Here is a 15,904-nt window from a genome sequence, read left to right on the forward strand (position 1 = left end):
CTTACTCACTGTGCTTATTGAATCTTTTAATAAGGTGCAGGTTTATTAAAGGTCATGGAATGAAATACAAGTATTTATGTATATGTCAGGGATTTCATTAGCAACTACGACAAAATTTGCAAAGTGTGTGTGTGTGTGTGTGTGTATGTTCAAACCTCCAAAGAAAGCATCTCCAGCGCGTGTGCGCACACACACACACACACGCGCACGCACACACACATACCTCCCAGCTTTTTCTCTTTTTCCTGCAGAGGAACAAGGCCTCCTCAGTCCACTAACCCCCTCCTCTCTCTCAAGGTCACAGGAAGTGTTCCGCCAAGCAATGTCCAACTCTGTGGTGCGTGTGGAAGTCGTCTGCGCCGCCAACAAGCCACGTTACGAGAAGAGCCTGATTGGCCAGCTTTTCTCCGGCGATGACAAAGACTTCACTACAAAAGCGAAGAGTCCAATGGTGGTCCGTGGTAAATTTGACCCCCAACCAGAGCCTAAACTCGAAGTGAGGCGGCAAGACATGGGCACCAAGACCCCAGAGCCAGCTCCAGCGCTGCCGGTAGAGACCCATTCCAGGCACAGCTCCTTGGAAAGAGGCTCCCCTACTCCTCCAGCCAGGACGGCCAGCTCGTCTCCCACACCCAGGACCCATAGCCAGAGCCCTCTGGCCAGTAAGAACGCCGCTCTGCCCAGCCTGGCCAACCTTACAAGCAAGAAGGGCGGCAAGAAGATCAAAATTGACTTAAAGAAGGGTAAATATCCTGGTGGAAGTGGATGTAGATGTTTATTTCAGCTGTTATAAGGTCAAAGGTTGGGAGAAGCTCTCAAGCCCTAAATCAATTAAAGTATCAGTGTATCCCTTTAGATTAAGGATGAACACGTTTATTTCATCATAATCCAGATGCCATACATTTTGAATCGATACAACTCTCTGTGGTTTTTTTGTGTTTTAACCCAGCCGGAGGCTCTCGAACCCATCAGCGCTTCAACCTGTACTGTAGATGTTAGGACGAGTGGAACGCACCGCTGTAATTGGTGTACATACACACAGGTAGCCAGGGAAAGGTGGAGGAAAAAAAAGATCCACATAAAAGGATTGAAGAAACCAGTTTTCACTCTCTCTGGCTCAAAGGCCTTTTCACAACTGCTTTATTATTGTGTTTTTCTTTTCCCAGCACCTTTTCATCCCATTTTCTTCTCCCTCCGTCCGCCTTTTGTTTGATTTTTTTTTTCTGTTTTCATTCTCTGCCTCCCTCTATCCCTTTCACCTGATGCAAGATCAGAGCAGAGGATATTATGGGGTTTCTAACGCCTTCTCCCTCGGCTACAGGCTCTTTCTCCGCGTGATTGACAGGCGCTGAGGTTTAGGTGCGCTAATGTAGGGCAGGCAGAGGCTTAGCTTGGAGACCAGATAGCATCGCTCAGTGCCTTTAGTATGCCACACCAGCTTTACCCCCAAACACACACACACACACACACACACACACACACACATACACAGAGCGTGGCACATTTCACTCATGGCTTGGGGCTTGTGAGGCCGTGAAAAAGAGAGAGGGGTGGAGGCTCATGCATGCGTGCGGCCTCAGAAACACACACACTTGTAAATGCACACGCACAAGGAAAATCTTTGTGGAAATCACGTTGCATCCCCGGGGAGGGAAGCAAGAGAAGGGAGCTATATCTCTCAGGCTCCTCTTTCTATCCCCCCGCCCCCCCATCTTCTCCCTCTGCCTCCCTTCCTCAGCCACCGTGAGGCCTGCTCACACGTGAAATTAAAGGTAGAGTCTGTCTAATCCGGCTAAGAGAGAAGCCCTTCTCCCGCTGGCTCTGAGGCTGAGCCAAGCAACAACCCCCCCCCCCCCCCCCCACTCCTCCCCTCTGAGGTTAACAGGCACTTAAACACAAGTTAATGTGGAGGAAGATGTTAAACCTGCAGGACTGGGGAGGGAGAGAGAGCAAGGGATACGGGAAGTCACAAACAAGAGACGGGGAAAAGTGACAGAATTGGGAGGCGAGGGAGGAAATTCAATTAAAAGGGAATTAAAAAGTCCGAATTAAGTCTGATCATTGATGTGTTTAAGGCAAACCGGCTGCTGTCTCTCCCCCCCCCCCCCCCCTTCCCTTGCAGGTGTAGAGGGTCTTGGCTTCACTGTGGTAACACGAGATTCCTCGGTGCATGGTCCAGGACCCATCCTGGTGAAGAATATACTGCCACGCGGCGCCGCTATCAAAGACGGACGCCTGCAGCCTGGCGATCGCATCCTTGAGGTACTGTTAATGCAAGTTAAGCAGAGTACATTCATGCACGCGCCGTAATGTCTACGCCCGTTTCGGACCCATTTTTGAGCCGTTCGACTCACCCCGAAGTCGGCCGAAGTTCGGTTTCGTCAAGCTTCATTTGCTTTGCAGCTTACAGACCTGATTAGCCGCTCCTGGCCGGTCTACCCACATCAGACTTGTTGTCATGATCTCTTTTTGTCCTTACGACATTAGCTCAGAGTGCCACAGCGACACGCCACGTCATGGGATGCAGGTTGGTAGTCGTGGCAACAGCGTGCACACCTGTTCACCTGCTGGCATCCTCCCCCAATCATGTTGCTGAGGTGTGGCTTCAAATCATAAACAATCCACTCGTGCACTGTGGGATTAAGTTAAGTCCATGTCCACATTTAGTGCACTTTCTTGTTAAAGTGTCTGCCTACAGTCACATTTTTGGAGGAGTTCTGAAGGAATGAAATGGAATTATACCCAGATCCATAATTAAAATGTTATAGCGGGTATTTAACATGCAGATTTTCTCAGTTTTACAAAGATATAAATATTTTCGAGATGACCAAAAAAAGGTCTCCAGCTGGAGGCCGGTAACTCGAACCAGAGCCACCGTAACAACATGGTTCTTAAAAACCACAAGGACACACACGCAGTTCCTTAAACAGGGTCAGTGCCACATGACTGCGGATGCTTGAAAAAGAAAGTACACCGAAAAGTACATACACAGCTAGTACTTGTGAGAGTCTGACCCTTGCAACACACAAGTATCTGATCCTCTACTGTTGGAAGCGTGTTAGCAGAGCACCGCCAGAGGATAATACACTTCGCTTTAATCTACTGTGTGTGTGTGTGTGTGTGTGTGTGTGTGTGTGTGTGTGTGTGTGGTATTTTTTGCGTGTAGGTGAACGGAGTAGACATGACAGACCGTACCCAGGAGGAACTCGTGGCCATGCTGCGCAGCACCAAACAGGGTGAGAGCGTGTGTGTGGTGGTGATGCGCCAGGAGGACATCTTCCTGCCGCGGGAGCTGGTAAGAGAAAATACACAAACACACTATATGTCCTTACAGTGTCCTCCGCTTTCTTCTTCTTTGGTATGTCCCTCATTTCATCTGCTGTTGTTGATCATTTGTCTCCCCAGGTGTTCTCCCTCTCGTTTCTCCTCGCCGTCTCTCATTTCCTACATATTGTGCCACTTTCCTTTTTCCTCCCGTGAAAGAGCCTTTATGTTGATGTGCACACAGACACACACACACACACACACACACACACACACATTCAGAAAACACTCTTCCTGTCATCCTCCGCTTTGTTGACACAGCGATGTCAGAGGAAGTCACAAGCCACAGCGGCCCTCCCGCCTACCCCACAGGAAACGCGTGGCGGTAAATGTCTACATGCCGCGAGTGTTAAGTGACCGCTTTACCTGCGGCGGCACACAAGGTCAGAGGTCACGATGCCGACCGTTGTGACAGTGACATAGTTTGACTTTGCCTCGCAGGAGATCAATAAACAGAGAAGCTAGGTGTGGCGCTTACTGCTGTTTTCTCTATCCTGTCCTCTATACCGATGATTCCCCTGCTCCGTTACTTCAAAGAGCAGTGAGAAATACATGCCGGGACTTTGTAGTGACTGATGCATATTCACACTTAACACAAACACACACACACACACACATACGTGCACACACAACTCCTAAACACCTAGTCCTTGATGAACACAAGTGCTCTCTCACATCACACACAATCCTTAAACAGCCAGCTTCCGAAAATAGTTTGCCCTCATTAATGGCCCGGCAGTCTTGGCATAACAAGTGCACTTTGAAGAGACTCTCCAGTCTTCATCTAACAGTTGCTTGTGTTTGTGCGTTCAAGAAACAGGGGGTGCGGTAGTAGAGCGAGAGAGAGAAAGAGAGAAAGAAAGAGAGAGGGACTTCACTCCTGTCTCTATCAAGGCTGCTGAAGTTGCCGGGGCCCCCGTGAGATCTGGCCCTTATCTCCAGCACAGTCCTCCACCTCAAAGACAGTTTGATGTCCCTTTAGCTCACAAACTCACACAGGCACACACACACACTCACACACTCTCACACACACACACACACTTACTTTTTTACTGATACACATTTAAAACAACAACAACAACAACAACAAAAAATCCACATCCACGAGAGGTTCTCCGGCCCTCAAAAACAGAAGATTACATAAATACACACGTGCAAGAGAAACCACCACAGAGGGAACACACACACACACACACACACACACACACACACACACAAGCTAGCCGAAGAAACCGCTTCGCTCCTGAATATTAACTTGAGAGGCTCTAATATCCTGCAAAAACTGTTGGTTAAGAACGATCAAAGGGAAAATCAGCGGTTCATTATTGCAGTTTTCCACTGCTAAGAATAACTGGCTCAGTTACAAATTTAAGTTCTCCTTGCATAACCTCCTTGCTGCGCATAATGAATCTGCAACATCTGCTTACTGCATATATTAGTGTTTAATTTTAGCTTCTGCAACAGCTGAATTTTTCTTTTTTTTCTTTTTTTTTTTGCTTCATGTAGTTCCTTTTAGGTTTTTTTTTTCACCTGTTGATTGTCCCCTGCAGGTGGTCCTCCCCCCTCCCCCCCTCTCGACTAACCCAGAGTAATCCCCTCCTTCGTCTCACCTGTCAGGCTTCCTGGCTTGCAGACCACCAACAACAAAAAAGAAAAAAGAAACGCTTTGTATAATCAGCGATCTTTATATACACTTTTCAAGTCTTTTTCTCTTTCCTGTTTGTCGTTTTGGTTGTTGCTGATCCTTTCCCAGCATCAGCTCTCCGAGAATGAGCAGGAAATCGTTTTTGAGACCTAAATCATACATTAAAATGCAGCTAGGCTTGAATTTATCCTGTACAACTCCTGGTTTTCTCAGGGTAAAGGTCGTATTTACGAAGAGCCGGCGTGTTTGTACAATCACGGGAAGGGAGAGACGTTATGATCTACAGTAGTGCTTTACTCTGTGACAAGAGGAGGTCAAAGGTCACCCCAGCGTGTCAGCAGTGCAGTGTGTTTTTTAGCGGAGTGTAAAAAAGAAAAAAGAAAAAAGAAAAGAAGGGCTCGGGCGGGAGCCGTCGCTCGCTGACACAGCAGCTGGAGCGCGGGTCATGTGGCTAAATGTTCTTGGGCTTCACTTCATCACCCCGATGCCAAACCCACCGCCAGATGATTTATGTGCTCTGCTCCAGCATTCATACTTTCTTTTTTTTTTTTTTTTATCTTCCTTTCCGTAGAAGTAAAAGAGACTTTTAGGGGAACGAGCCGCAGCGCTGATTGATTAGTTTCGATAGAAGGTATTGATGTTTCATGAGCAGGTTGTGTGAAAGCACTCTGCCGGTCTCGTTTCAGCCAGAAGAGGAAGAATAAAGGTGGTGAATTAGCCTCCTTATTAGGATACAAAAGGACGGCAATTTTCTAGCTCATCTCCTGCACTCCAAGTAATTAAAAAGTGATAACTTCTAATCACACTTTTCGCTCCTGTCAGCGTTTCCACTCTTCACGGAGGCCGTCGGTTTGTTTCAGAGGAGCTTTTGAGCAGAATTTACCAAGGACAGGAAGGGAGAGGGTCACGCTGCACATGGCTGACCCAGCAAGCCTAAGCCAGCTCGCAGGAAAGAGGGTCTCCAGGCAGACATGTCTCCTCACACAGTTTGGCTTTTATTTATTTGTCTGTTCTCCTCCTCCTCCTCCTCCTCCTCCTCCTGCACACACTGAAGTTATCCTTCAATCATTCATTTTACTTTCCCCGCTCCTCATTGTGAGGTAAAGGTGTAAAGCGCCGGCGCACAGGCAGACATTAAGGCGATTAATTGGCAGCTCCATCGTCGCCGGCGAGATCTCATCTTAATTGAATGTCGCTCTCAACGCTAATCCCGCCGCTTTGAAACCCCCCATTTAGAAATCCTCGACGACAAAAGGCTCTGTGTGTAATCACTGTGTATCAGCGCCCCCCCCCCCCCCCCTCTCCTCGCCACCCACCCTGGGGAAAGAAAAAGCTCTTTTTTTGTCTCCTTATTTGGGCGTTGAGGAGGGTGGTCTGTCTCCTGGCTAAAAGCTTGTTAAAGAGCTATTGCTGAGGGTTAACTGTGCTGGTGGTGGTGGGTAGATGGGAGCCGAGGGGTCTCAGCTGCCCCCGGGGAGGCAATCTGCCCCCAAGGAAAGGGCATTAAGGGGGATATTGGAGTGTGTGTGCCAGCGTTTGGACCACCACTGATGTGTAAATAGATCAAAATCAGCAGCTACAACAAATAAAGACACAGCTTCACATGTTAATAACCGCTCGGTGCCTTCCAGAGCAGGATTGTCTCCGGTTCTGCAGCTGTTGTGTTCTTGCCGTGGATCACAGAGGTATTTAGAACCCTCTCAGGTTGCCACCTTCTCGAATGTCTCACGCAGGAAGTCGTGGATTGTCTTTGTAATTCCTCCGCTACCGTGAACCGCCTTGTTGATAAAAATAAGACGTACTGAAAATAGACGAGGCACGTTTCTTCATTCATCTCGCTCTAGAAGTGTCATCTGTCAAAACAGAATGCACCGTCCAGCCTAATCCACATCCTCCCAATCCCATTGTACACTCGGCAACCCACAAACAAACCAGAACTTTAGAAGTGTGACAACAGCAACCATTTTTTTCCGAAGTAATTTGGATTGAACCGCTGCGTGGTGGGGATTTTTTTTTATTTTTTTATTTTATTTTTTTTATTTTTTTTTTTGGGAGTCCTGTATCCTCTCAGCTTATTTTAACACAAACCTGAAAGCTCTGACTAAAAGTCCAGACCGCTCCAGGATGGAGAGCTCTGACTCGCACCATAGAGAGCCTCTCCTGGCTCGGAGGCTTTAATGGCCTGTTGTTTTAATTAAGCACCTAGAAGGAGCTGCGGCGAGTCGTGCTGACAGAGAGATGGGAGTGGAGGGCTGGATCCGACATCTCTCTCTCTCTCTCTCTCTCTCTCTCTCTGCAAGCCAGGTTTTGACAAAATGATACCGAGGGACATATTTGACTCTCCCACATCCTCATGTAACCATGAGAGAGGAGGTGTGTGATGTAAGGCCTCGCAATCCTGCTACTCAGATCTTTTTAACTTGCTTCTATATGCACACACACACACACACAGACCCACACACACACACACACACACACACACACACACACACACAAAGACACGTGTACAAGTGACTTCCAGACCTGCAGCAAGAGATGGAAATAAAATGATGGGTCAAAAAAATCAGGTGTGGCACCAACTCTCCTCTGTGTGGGTGCCTGAACCCGGACTGTCTTCCTCCTGTAATGACAGACGGCGCTGTGGTCACACGCTCAACATGAACTGTGTGTGTGTTTGTGTGTGTGTGTGTGTGTGTGTGTGTACAGTAAGATTGAGAGATTAGAGGGAGAAATGTAAAGACAGAGCAAGGGGGGGTCGTATACCTCAGGGATGGGTTATTACTATTAAATGCTCCTGTGCGCCACCAACCCCCCCCCTCCGACCCCCACCATGCTCCAGGAGGAGGTATGAAAAGGTTATTATGTTTCCTTTAGAAATGGCTCGCTCTCCGTCTGCGCCTTTCATCTCCAAATGGAATAACCTCTCCACAGTAGCTTTATTCTCTTCCTCGCTACACCGTCATCTCTTTTTTCTGCTCCGCAACACCTGCTCCTCACTCCTCTTTTCTTTTTCCTTAACCACAACTTCCTTTAATCCCTTCTTCTTCTTCTTCTTCTGAGTGTAATCAATGTGTGGTGCTCTGACCTTAACCATCAGTGGTTATTATCAAAGCGGGACAGGCTACATGTTTGAATTACACCTTTAAAATGTGCTCCCCTTCCTCCAGAAAGGCGATGAAGCAGGCAGTTTGGTGTTGGAGGACGGCAGGGAGCAGCTGATGTACGAGATCCCCCTCAATGAGACGGGCTCGGCCGGCCTGGGGGTCAGCCTGAAGGGCAACAAGTCCAGGGAGACCGGGGAGGACTTGGGCATCTTCATCAAGTCCATCATCCACGGAGGGGCTGCTTATAAGGTGTGCTAACTCATTAGCATCCCCAGCTTCCTGGTTCAACGTTTACCTGCAGCTCCGCCTCTGCGCCGCTCAGCTGGTCATTAACGATGCAGCTGCTGACTGCGCTGAGGGTTTTAGAAAAAAGTGGTTCTGATAATCTGCTCAAGCTGCTACCTTAGTGACTAATTTGCTGTTAAAACGTGTTTCTATGCTGCCAGTTATTCTTAGAACAGCGTTTTTACCGTACACGAATGGTAATCTCCAAGCGTCGCATCTCAAGAAGACGGCAAAAACATGAAAAATTAGACTGTATCAATGCTTTGGAAGGGTTAACATTTCAAAATCAGGTTTTTTTTTTTAATGTTGTGTTTTGTTTTGTTTTTAACGAACATGCTTAATTATCGCTAGAGCAAGTTTTTAAAATACATCAAACATTAGAAATGAAGCGTTATACCGAGAGATTCCTCTCCTCAGTGTTTAGTAACTCATTTCAGAGCGACCGCTTTCTTCTTTTTTGATCTTTTTTGTTTTACTTCCTTCTTCCCGTTTCAGCGCCCGTCGTGTTTGTCCGCGCTCTTCCCCTCCTTCACCCACAGATAGTCCTCCACCTCTTCTTTTTTTAAAGCCGTTTCCTCCCATCCACTTCTTGCCTCTCATTTCCTGTCTTTCTCTGAGGTGACAGATCCTCCCTCTCCTCTCGACCTTTGACTCCCCGTTGAACCCCCCCACAGACACAGACACACACACACACACACACACACACACAGATTTATCTGTATCACTCAGTACTCACTTTGAGTTGTGAGTGCATCAGGAAAAAAAAATCCCATTTCAGCACTTAAGAGATCCCTCCACTTGGCCTCGATTTTTTTTTTCCCTTTTCGTTCCCGTCAGAACTCCTCATTGCTGCTCCCAGATCTGCTCTGCGTGACAACCAGGCACCAGACATGAGTGTGGCGTTGTAGATAAACGGCTGGTCTGGGATCAGGTTCTCCCTAAAGCTTGCTTCACAAGTCGTCCTTTTTTTTTTCTTCTTTTTTTCTCTTTTTTTCGCCCCAACAGCTGCTGATGTGGATAGCACCCCGGAAAACAGGTTTCTGGGACGAGATACCACATAAGAGGAAGACTTGATGAAGGAGGAGTGTGAGAAGGAAAGCATTATCAAACAATAAAAGGATCAGAAAAGGAGAAGAATTGAAAAGTGCCGCCACTCAGCAGTGTGCGTGTGTGTGTTTGTGTCATCCGAGTGTTGATGCTCGCTAATGAAACGCAGCTAACGGGCCTGATGATACTTTGCAGTGCCAGACCTGCAACAGAGGAAACCCGGTTGTCCCCGGGTCTGATTGACACACACACACACACACACACACACACACACACACACACACACACACACAGCAAGAGGGAGGAGACCAGGAAGAGTCATGGCGAGATCCAACCTATTTCTATTAAAGAGTTTTGGCTGCTGTTTTGAGGCCCGGGGCCTCAATTATAGAGAGAGAGAGAAAGAAAGAGAGAGAGAGAGAGAGAGAAAAGAAGAAAAGTTTGGCTTTATCGTGTCATGATCATTTCAAAGCTCTGTTTAAGAAAACAAATTAAAATTACATGAAGAAATTAATTGGGACTGTCACAGACACCTGAGACTTGACATCATTGGTGTATGTGTGTGTGTGCGTGTGTGTTTCTCGCTCTCTCTCCCTCTCTCTCTCATTTGACCACGTCTCCGCCCCAACCCCCCGCCCCCCCCCCCCCCACCTCCTCCCTCTGGAGCACTACTCTGTGTCGGCTCCTTACAAGAGGCTGCTATTTAAAACACTTACAAGTGATTTAGTGCCCACGGAGGCTATTCCATTAGCTGCTCTATGTATTTATCATGGCTCTCCAGCTCTCAGTAGATTGCTAACTCCACAATTTTCTTACCCCCCCCCAACAACCACCCCTTTTCCATTTTCTACTCCACTTTTCTATTTTATTCATTCACACACCTGCGAGTGTCTCGTCTTTTCCTCTTACAACTTTATCGGTGACTGTGTGTCTTATTGAATGTGCGTTCTAGCATTTTCGTGTAATGAAGCTTGCTGGTAACCACGGCGACCGGGCATACAATTGCATTCCTCTTACATGTTTAATATGTGCTTTTGTTATTTGACCTTTTTGACTTTTCATTTTATTTGGTAAAGTGTGATCATAAATGCTGCCTTTATTTTGAAACTCTCCGTAAGTTTAATAACCGAGCTCAACCTCGCTTGTCACCCCCCTTCCCCCCAACAGGACGGTAGGTTGAGCGTCAACGACCAGTTGATCGCGGTAAACGGCGAATCGCTGCTGGGGCGCTCCAACCACGCGGCCATGGAGACGCTGAGGCGCTCCATGTCGTCGGAGGGCAACGCCAGGGGGACCATCCAGCTGGTGGTGCTGCGAGCGCCCAGACAGCAGGTAGACATGGAATTCTGAGGGGTAGAAACAAAAGGCAAGAAGGAGGAAAAAAGGAATGGAATCCATTTCCTGCTAGTAATCCACCAACTGTACTATCAAGAAAACAAAATCCTGTTTCTGTTCCTCATCTAGATTTTCTTAACAAAACATTTCCTTTTAACAACTTCCAAACCCTTAAAATGTTAATAGAACCCCAAACGGCAGCAGGATTTATTGGTGCTTTGCTGTGGGAACTTTGATAAATGTGGGGCAGTGACACATTTTCCTGTTTGATTTCATGAATTTGGTGGCATTAAAGATTTAAGAGTGCTTATATATTATGGAGGCCCAGATTGATATGCTCAGAGACTATTCAGGAGTAGCTGCTCCATCTGCGTCAGGACTATCTCTCTGATGTTCTACTGTATTTACGGGAATTCTGACTGTCACTCTTTCTTCTGTTGGCGTTTTTCAAGGAGCCTGCAGCTCCTGAAGATTCATAACGGAAGAGTTGAGCTCAAAATGTGTTTTTTTCTACAGATGGGTAACACCAACGCTGCCACCAACAACACCACAAACCTCACCGCCGCCCATCAACCCCACACCCAAATGGGCTCCAGCAATCAGGTACGAGTGGGCGACGCCGCCGGCCTCCATCAGCAGCAGCTGCAGCAGCCGCCTCCGCCGTCGCGCTCCTCCTCCCTCCTCCCCACACTGAGGAGGCGAGCGTCCGAGCCGCTGCCTCACAGCCACAGGCAGCGTCACACACAGAAACCGGGGGAGACACACACCAGATACACCTATGGCTTCAATCAGAGACGTAGCGGTTACACGTTTGGCTTCACACATCCCGATACGGAGGGGACACGCAGCCAGACGCTAAGCTGCTTGAATAGTCACATGGAACACAACTCGAACAGGAACGTGCGACACACACCTGGACACGGGCACACACACATGCGGGATTACGTCATACTCGATAACGCACACATTCACCGAGTCGCTCAGGGTAACACACGCAGTCGCGTGCCGGACAGCATCCATTCATACGCCGAGAACATCCGGGCGAGGGCCGGGCAGATGTACGGAGACCCGCGCGCACACGGATACACGCACAACCTCTCTGGTGGACTCTGATTGTGTGTGACCTTTAATCTTGCAGGTGTCAAAATTGTAATCATAAATTAAAACACAAACAGGAAGTGGAGTAAATCCCTGCATTAAAATTAGAGCCAAAAGGTCATTTAGCTAAGCATGAATCAATTCTTATGAATTTTAATCTAGAGAAATTCTAAACGGTGCATATGATGGGGGAAAAGTCCCTCCCGTGTAAATACAGAAACTTTTCTCAGAAGCGCATTAATTAGTCTGAAAGCTTCGCTACCCGTCACACATTTTATAAAAAATACGGCCCGTAAACGCAGCAGCGAGTGCAATACTACATTTCATCTATCTGTCAGTGTTTTTTTTTTTTTTTTCCTCCCAGCTTTTGCACTGTAAATAATCACTTCCTTTCCTCGTGTTCACGTTTTTGTTTTTTTTTATTTTTCAGTCACAATGTGCTTGCTTGTCTCACCTTGCTGTTTTCTGGCTGTTAAATAAAGCTCATCTGAAGCCTCCTGCATGCTCGTCTCTACTTGTTTCTCCTTTTTTACCCCCCTCCCTTCTTCTTCTTCTTCTTCTTCGCCGCTCGCCTTACTTGTTCAATGATGTTCGGGTCTCTCTCTCTCTCTCTCTCTCTCTCTCTCTCTCTCTCTCTCTCTCTCACACACACACTTTTTTTTTTTGTCTTTCCTGCCCTTTCTACGTCCCCTTTGTTACTCAAGACAGCTGCAAATTCCCCATCGTCAAGACATTCAGACGTGAGCTCTTTTAACTTTGCCGAGCGTTTGTAGCGTATTCCATGAATGGCTAATGAAAAAACCACGTCGCATCACAAATGTTCCACAATCAGCCTGCAGGGATCCTGTTAACCTTTGCTTATTTTTACCTCTCCTACGTGCCGTTAACTACTCTTGACTTTTGCGGCGCCACTTTCTTTTGAATCCCCCCGGTGGTAAATGTTCAAATAACACCGCAAAGTCACACAAGAACAAGCGCACGCTTCCTGAATGGAGGATGGGAGACATCAAACGGGGGACAAGACGCCGGAAAACTGTGAAAACCGGATTGATTATTTCACGCTCGAAGAGATGTGTCAAACACCGGTTAAAGCAGACGGTTTGTTGACCGTGTCCGCCTCATTCAAGTTTATTATCCATCTGCGTTTATCTTAATGAAAATGTAATTAAAACTCAACTGATTGTTAGCTTTAACCTGTAGTTATCAGTTGTGGACTGGGTAAATGAGTGGATTTAGCTTTTGAAGAGAGAGATCCCCAATGTCAGTCTTTTTTTTCCTTCATATATTGAGTTAGAAAGGTCATGGATCCCAAGGTGGTCAAAAATGGCGTTTCCGTCCACCAACAACCGGAGTCACGACTTTGAAATCTCGAAATCTCACGCTTAACCGCGTGCGATTTCGAGATTTAAAAGTCGTGACGTGAGGGTAAACAAAAGCGAGAAGAAAAAAAAAAAAAAGAGCCAGATGTGGATTTCTGATCGTCAGCTTCGAACGTGTTCAATATTTGCGCGCTCAAATGGTGGCGCTCCCCGACTTTGGCCAAAAATAGCCGCCGCGAAAAAGGAGCCGATTAATTGTTGGAGCATCATCGCTCGTGTCTTTTCTCTTTTGGGTAAGAATATCTTGCCAAAAAAAACCCCAACAACCCAAACTCTAAAAACAGCAAGCATCTGCCCCATAATTCTTCAAAGACTCTAAAAGATGCAAGTTTTGTTTCTACAAGTGGAGACGTTCGCTTATTTCCCTCCACACTTGATGGAAAGTCCCATTTTTTTATTTTTGGCAAAACATTTTCTCACACTCTGTCGGGGGAAATAAGATGAAATGTTCTTTTTCTCCTGCTCTTTTCACTCCTTTCGCTCAGCAATCGTCACTCAGCCTGGTAGTTTTGTTTTTTTTTTGTTTTTTTTTGTTTTTGTGCTTAATAGCGACGCGACCTCCGTAAACAGGAGCGTTTGGTGACATCACATCTGGAGATATAGATATCAGACACTGAAAGAGCGTTTCTTCTGCAGCCGAGCGACATGAGGGTGGGGTGCACAGTCGGGTGAGGCAGGACTAAGCCTTTAGAAGCCTATTATATGCAGCTGTAGGGTGGGGGCTGCCTTGATAGATGCACCCCCCTCCCCCCCTCCTCTCTGTTTACTTATTGTTGTGGGATTAAGATATCTGACTGCCTGTCTGCCCGGCTGCTCCAAAAAAGCCTCCGGCAAGCCGTCAGTTCTGGGCTGAGGCATGGATGGATGGATGGATGGATGGATGGAGGAGTGAATGGATGCAGAGCTTATGATGTGATTTATGTGTCAGCGGCGGAGGAAGCAAATGCTTATGAGACCCGTATATGAGCTCAAAGTGATTGACAGCTGCGATGTAGTGACACTTTCTGATGAATGCTGGGTAATAATGATACCCCAGGGACTCGGTGACTCTGTGAATACACCCCCAGCCCGCGCTTTGATCCGACCACACCTTCCATTATTATACACTGTGTGTATTTTTTGACGCGCTTAAGTGTGTGTGTGTGTATGTGTGTGTGTGTGTGTGTGTGTGTGTGTGTGTTTGTATGACAGATGCAGCTCCCATCTCTTTGACCAGAGAAGGCGTCTTTCATCCTGAAGCAGCATTTATTCCCACCAGCTCTGCCGGTGCTTATCTCCATCTGGGGTCCTTTTGTAGTGCTGGATGGCTGTTCGATAACATGCCTGTCAGTTCTCTCTGGGTCGCCTTAATTACCGTGTTTTCAATTGCGCACGAGGACCATTTGTTTTGAACGCAGTTCTCCGGATGAATTTGGCCATCTATCTGTTCTGCAAAGCATTTGGTGGTTCTCGAAACAATACATTTCCCTCGTCTTTGCCCGAACAAGTAGATTCTGCAGCTGTATATTCCCTGGATTTCCCAGTGCTGCACAATACAAGGGACCCTGTTGCAAGCAGTCTCCCGAACATCTGAGGGAAGAGGAGCTTCCCGTGGATGGACATGACAAATTTCTCTCTCAATTACAATCAACACGACTGTTTTGTGGTATTCTGTTCCTCAGCCCACGCCGCACGTCTGCTCCAAATCCTCGGAGAATTGTTCTAAATCTGCTGTCTGGCTCCTGCTAAATCATTATTGACTGGTTGCAGGAGTACTAGAATGGGAAACGCTGTTGTACTACATCGCAGTGGATGTACTATACGGAGAAACGTCTTTGTTTTTATCCGGAGTTGACAGGAATTGTCCCGAGTTTAGACAGATCCACGGGGAAGATCTTACTGTTTAAACATTTATCATTGGCAGGTTTGGTTGAGTCACGGAGGTCCAGTCTAGTTTAGATCAAAGCCTGACGGCCAGACAAAGAAAGCTGGCAGGCTTGGCTCTCAGCTCATCTTGACCTGGTTGACAAATGTTCACGACTACCATTTTTCTGATTTCCTCAACTGAAACTAGACTAACAAATCAGTGGACTGAAACGAGCAAATTCCCAGACTAAAACTTGACTAAAGCTTAGCAAAACCAGTGGACCTACACAAGGCTTAAACTAGCAAATGAAAAGACCAAGACTAGACTTAAACTTGCAAAAACCAATGAGCAAACTACGCTAACATCAGCAAATCAAAGGACTCATACCTAACAACTCAAATGAGTAAAACTAGATTTAAACTGGTAAATCAGTGGAATATGACGAGCAAACCATACGATGAAACTGGACCAAGACCTAGACTGAAATTAGACTAAAACAAATCAAGTGACTGAAACTGGCAAAACACATTTTTAGCTTTAGTCATAGGACAAAGACTAAAACTAAATCCAAATCAGCTGCACAAGAGGAGGAAAACTCAAGAAGTCAAGGTCAACAGATTTTTTGGGGGGGGGGACTAAAACAGGACAGAAAAGTTTGAATGAAACCCTCCGACTTTCCGCGAACTGACATGGTCAAATAAAACCAGTAAGACATCGAGTTAAAACTCAGGAGGACATTTCACACAAGACTAAAGTATAAAACAGCCTCCCCACTTGTAGTTTGTTTGTGTCGTAGAAGCAAACTTGTGCTCAAGTCAGTTTCTACCTAAAGATTTGCGAT

General features: G+C 46.8%; 1 protein-coding gene across 2 annotated transcripts in view; it reads left to right on the forward strand.

Moving 5' to 3' along the window:
• The window catches only part of pard3ba (par-3 family cell polarity regulator beta a), a 110,666-nt gene that overhangs the window by 35,443 nt on the left and 59,319 nt on the right, over positions 1 to 15,904 (forward strand). For both annotated transcript variants that reach the window (XM_086179257.1, XM_086179177.1), the window contains exons 8-13: positions 298 to 743; positions 2,123 to 2,262; positions 3,167 to 3,295; positions 8,137 to 8,322; positions 10,573 to 10,737; positions 11,257 to 11,343. In XM_086179257.1, the coding sequence (XP_086035383.1) occupies positions 298 to 743; positions 2,123 to 2,262; positions 3,167 to 3,295; positions 8,137 to 8,322; positions 10,573 to 10,737; positions 11,257 to 11,343 (1,153 nt within the window). The remainder of the gene's footprint in view (positions 1 to 297; positions 744 to 2,122; positions 2,263 to 3,166; positions 3,296 to 8,136; positions 8,323 to 10,572; positions 10,738 to 11,256; positions 11,344 to 15,904) is intronic.

The sequence above is a fragment of the Aulostomus chinensis genome, chromosome 1 (assembly GCF_037954235.1).
Source record: "Aulostomus chinensis isolate RoL2024-O1b breed Wild chromosome 1, RoL_Achi_v1.0, whole genome shotgun sequence".
Lineage (NCBI taxonomy): Eukaryota > Metazoa > Chordata > Actinopteri > Syngnathiformes > Aulostomidae > Aulostomus > Aulostomus chinensis.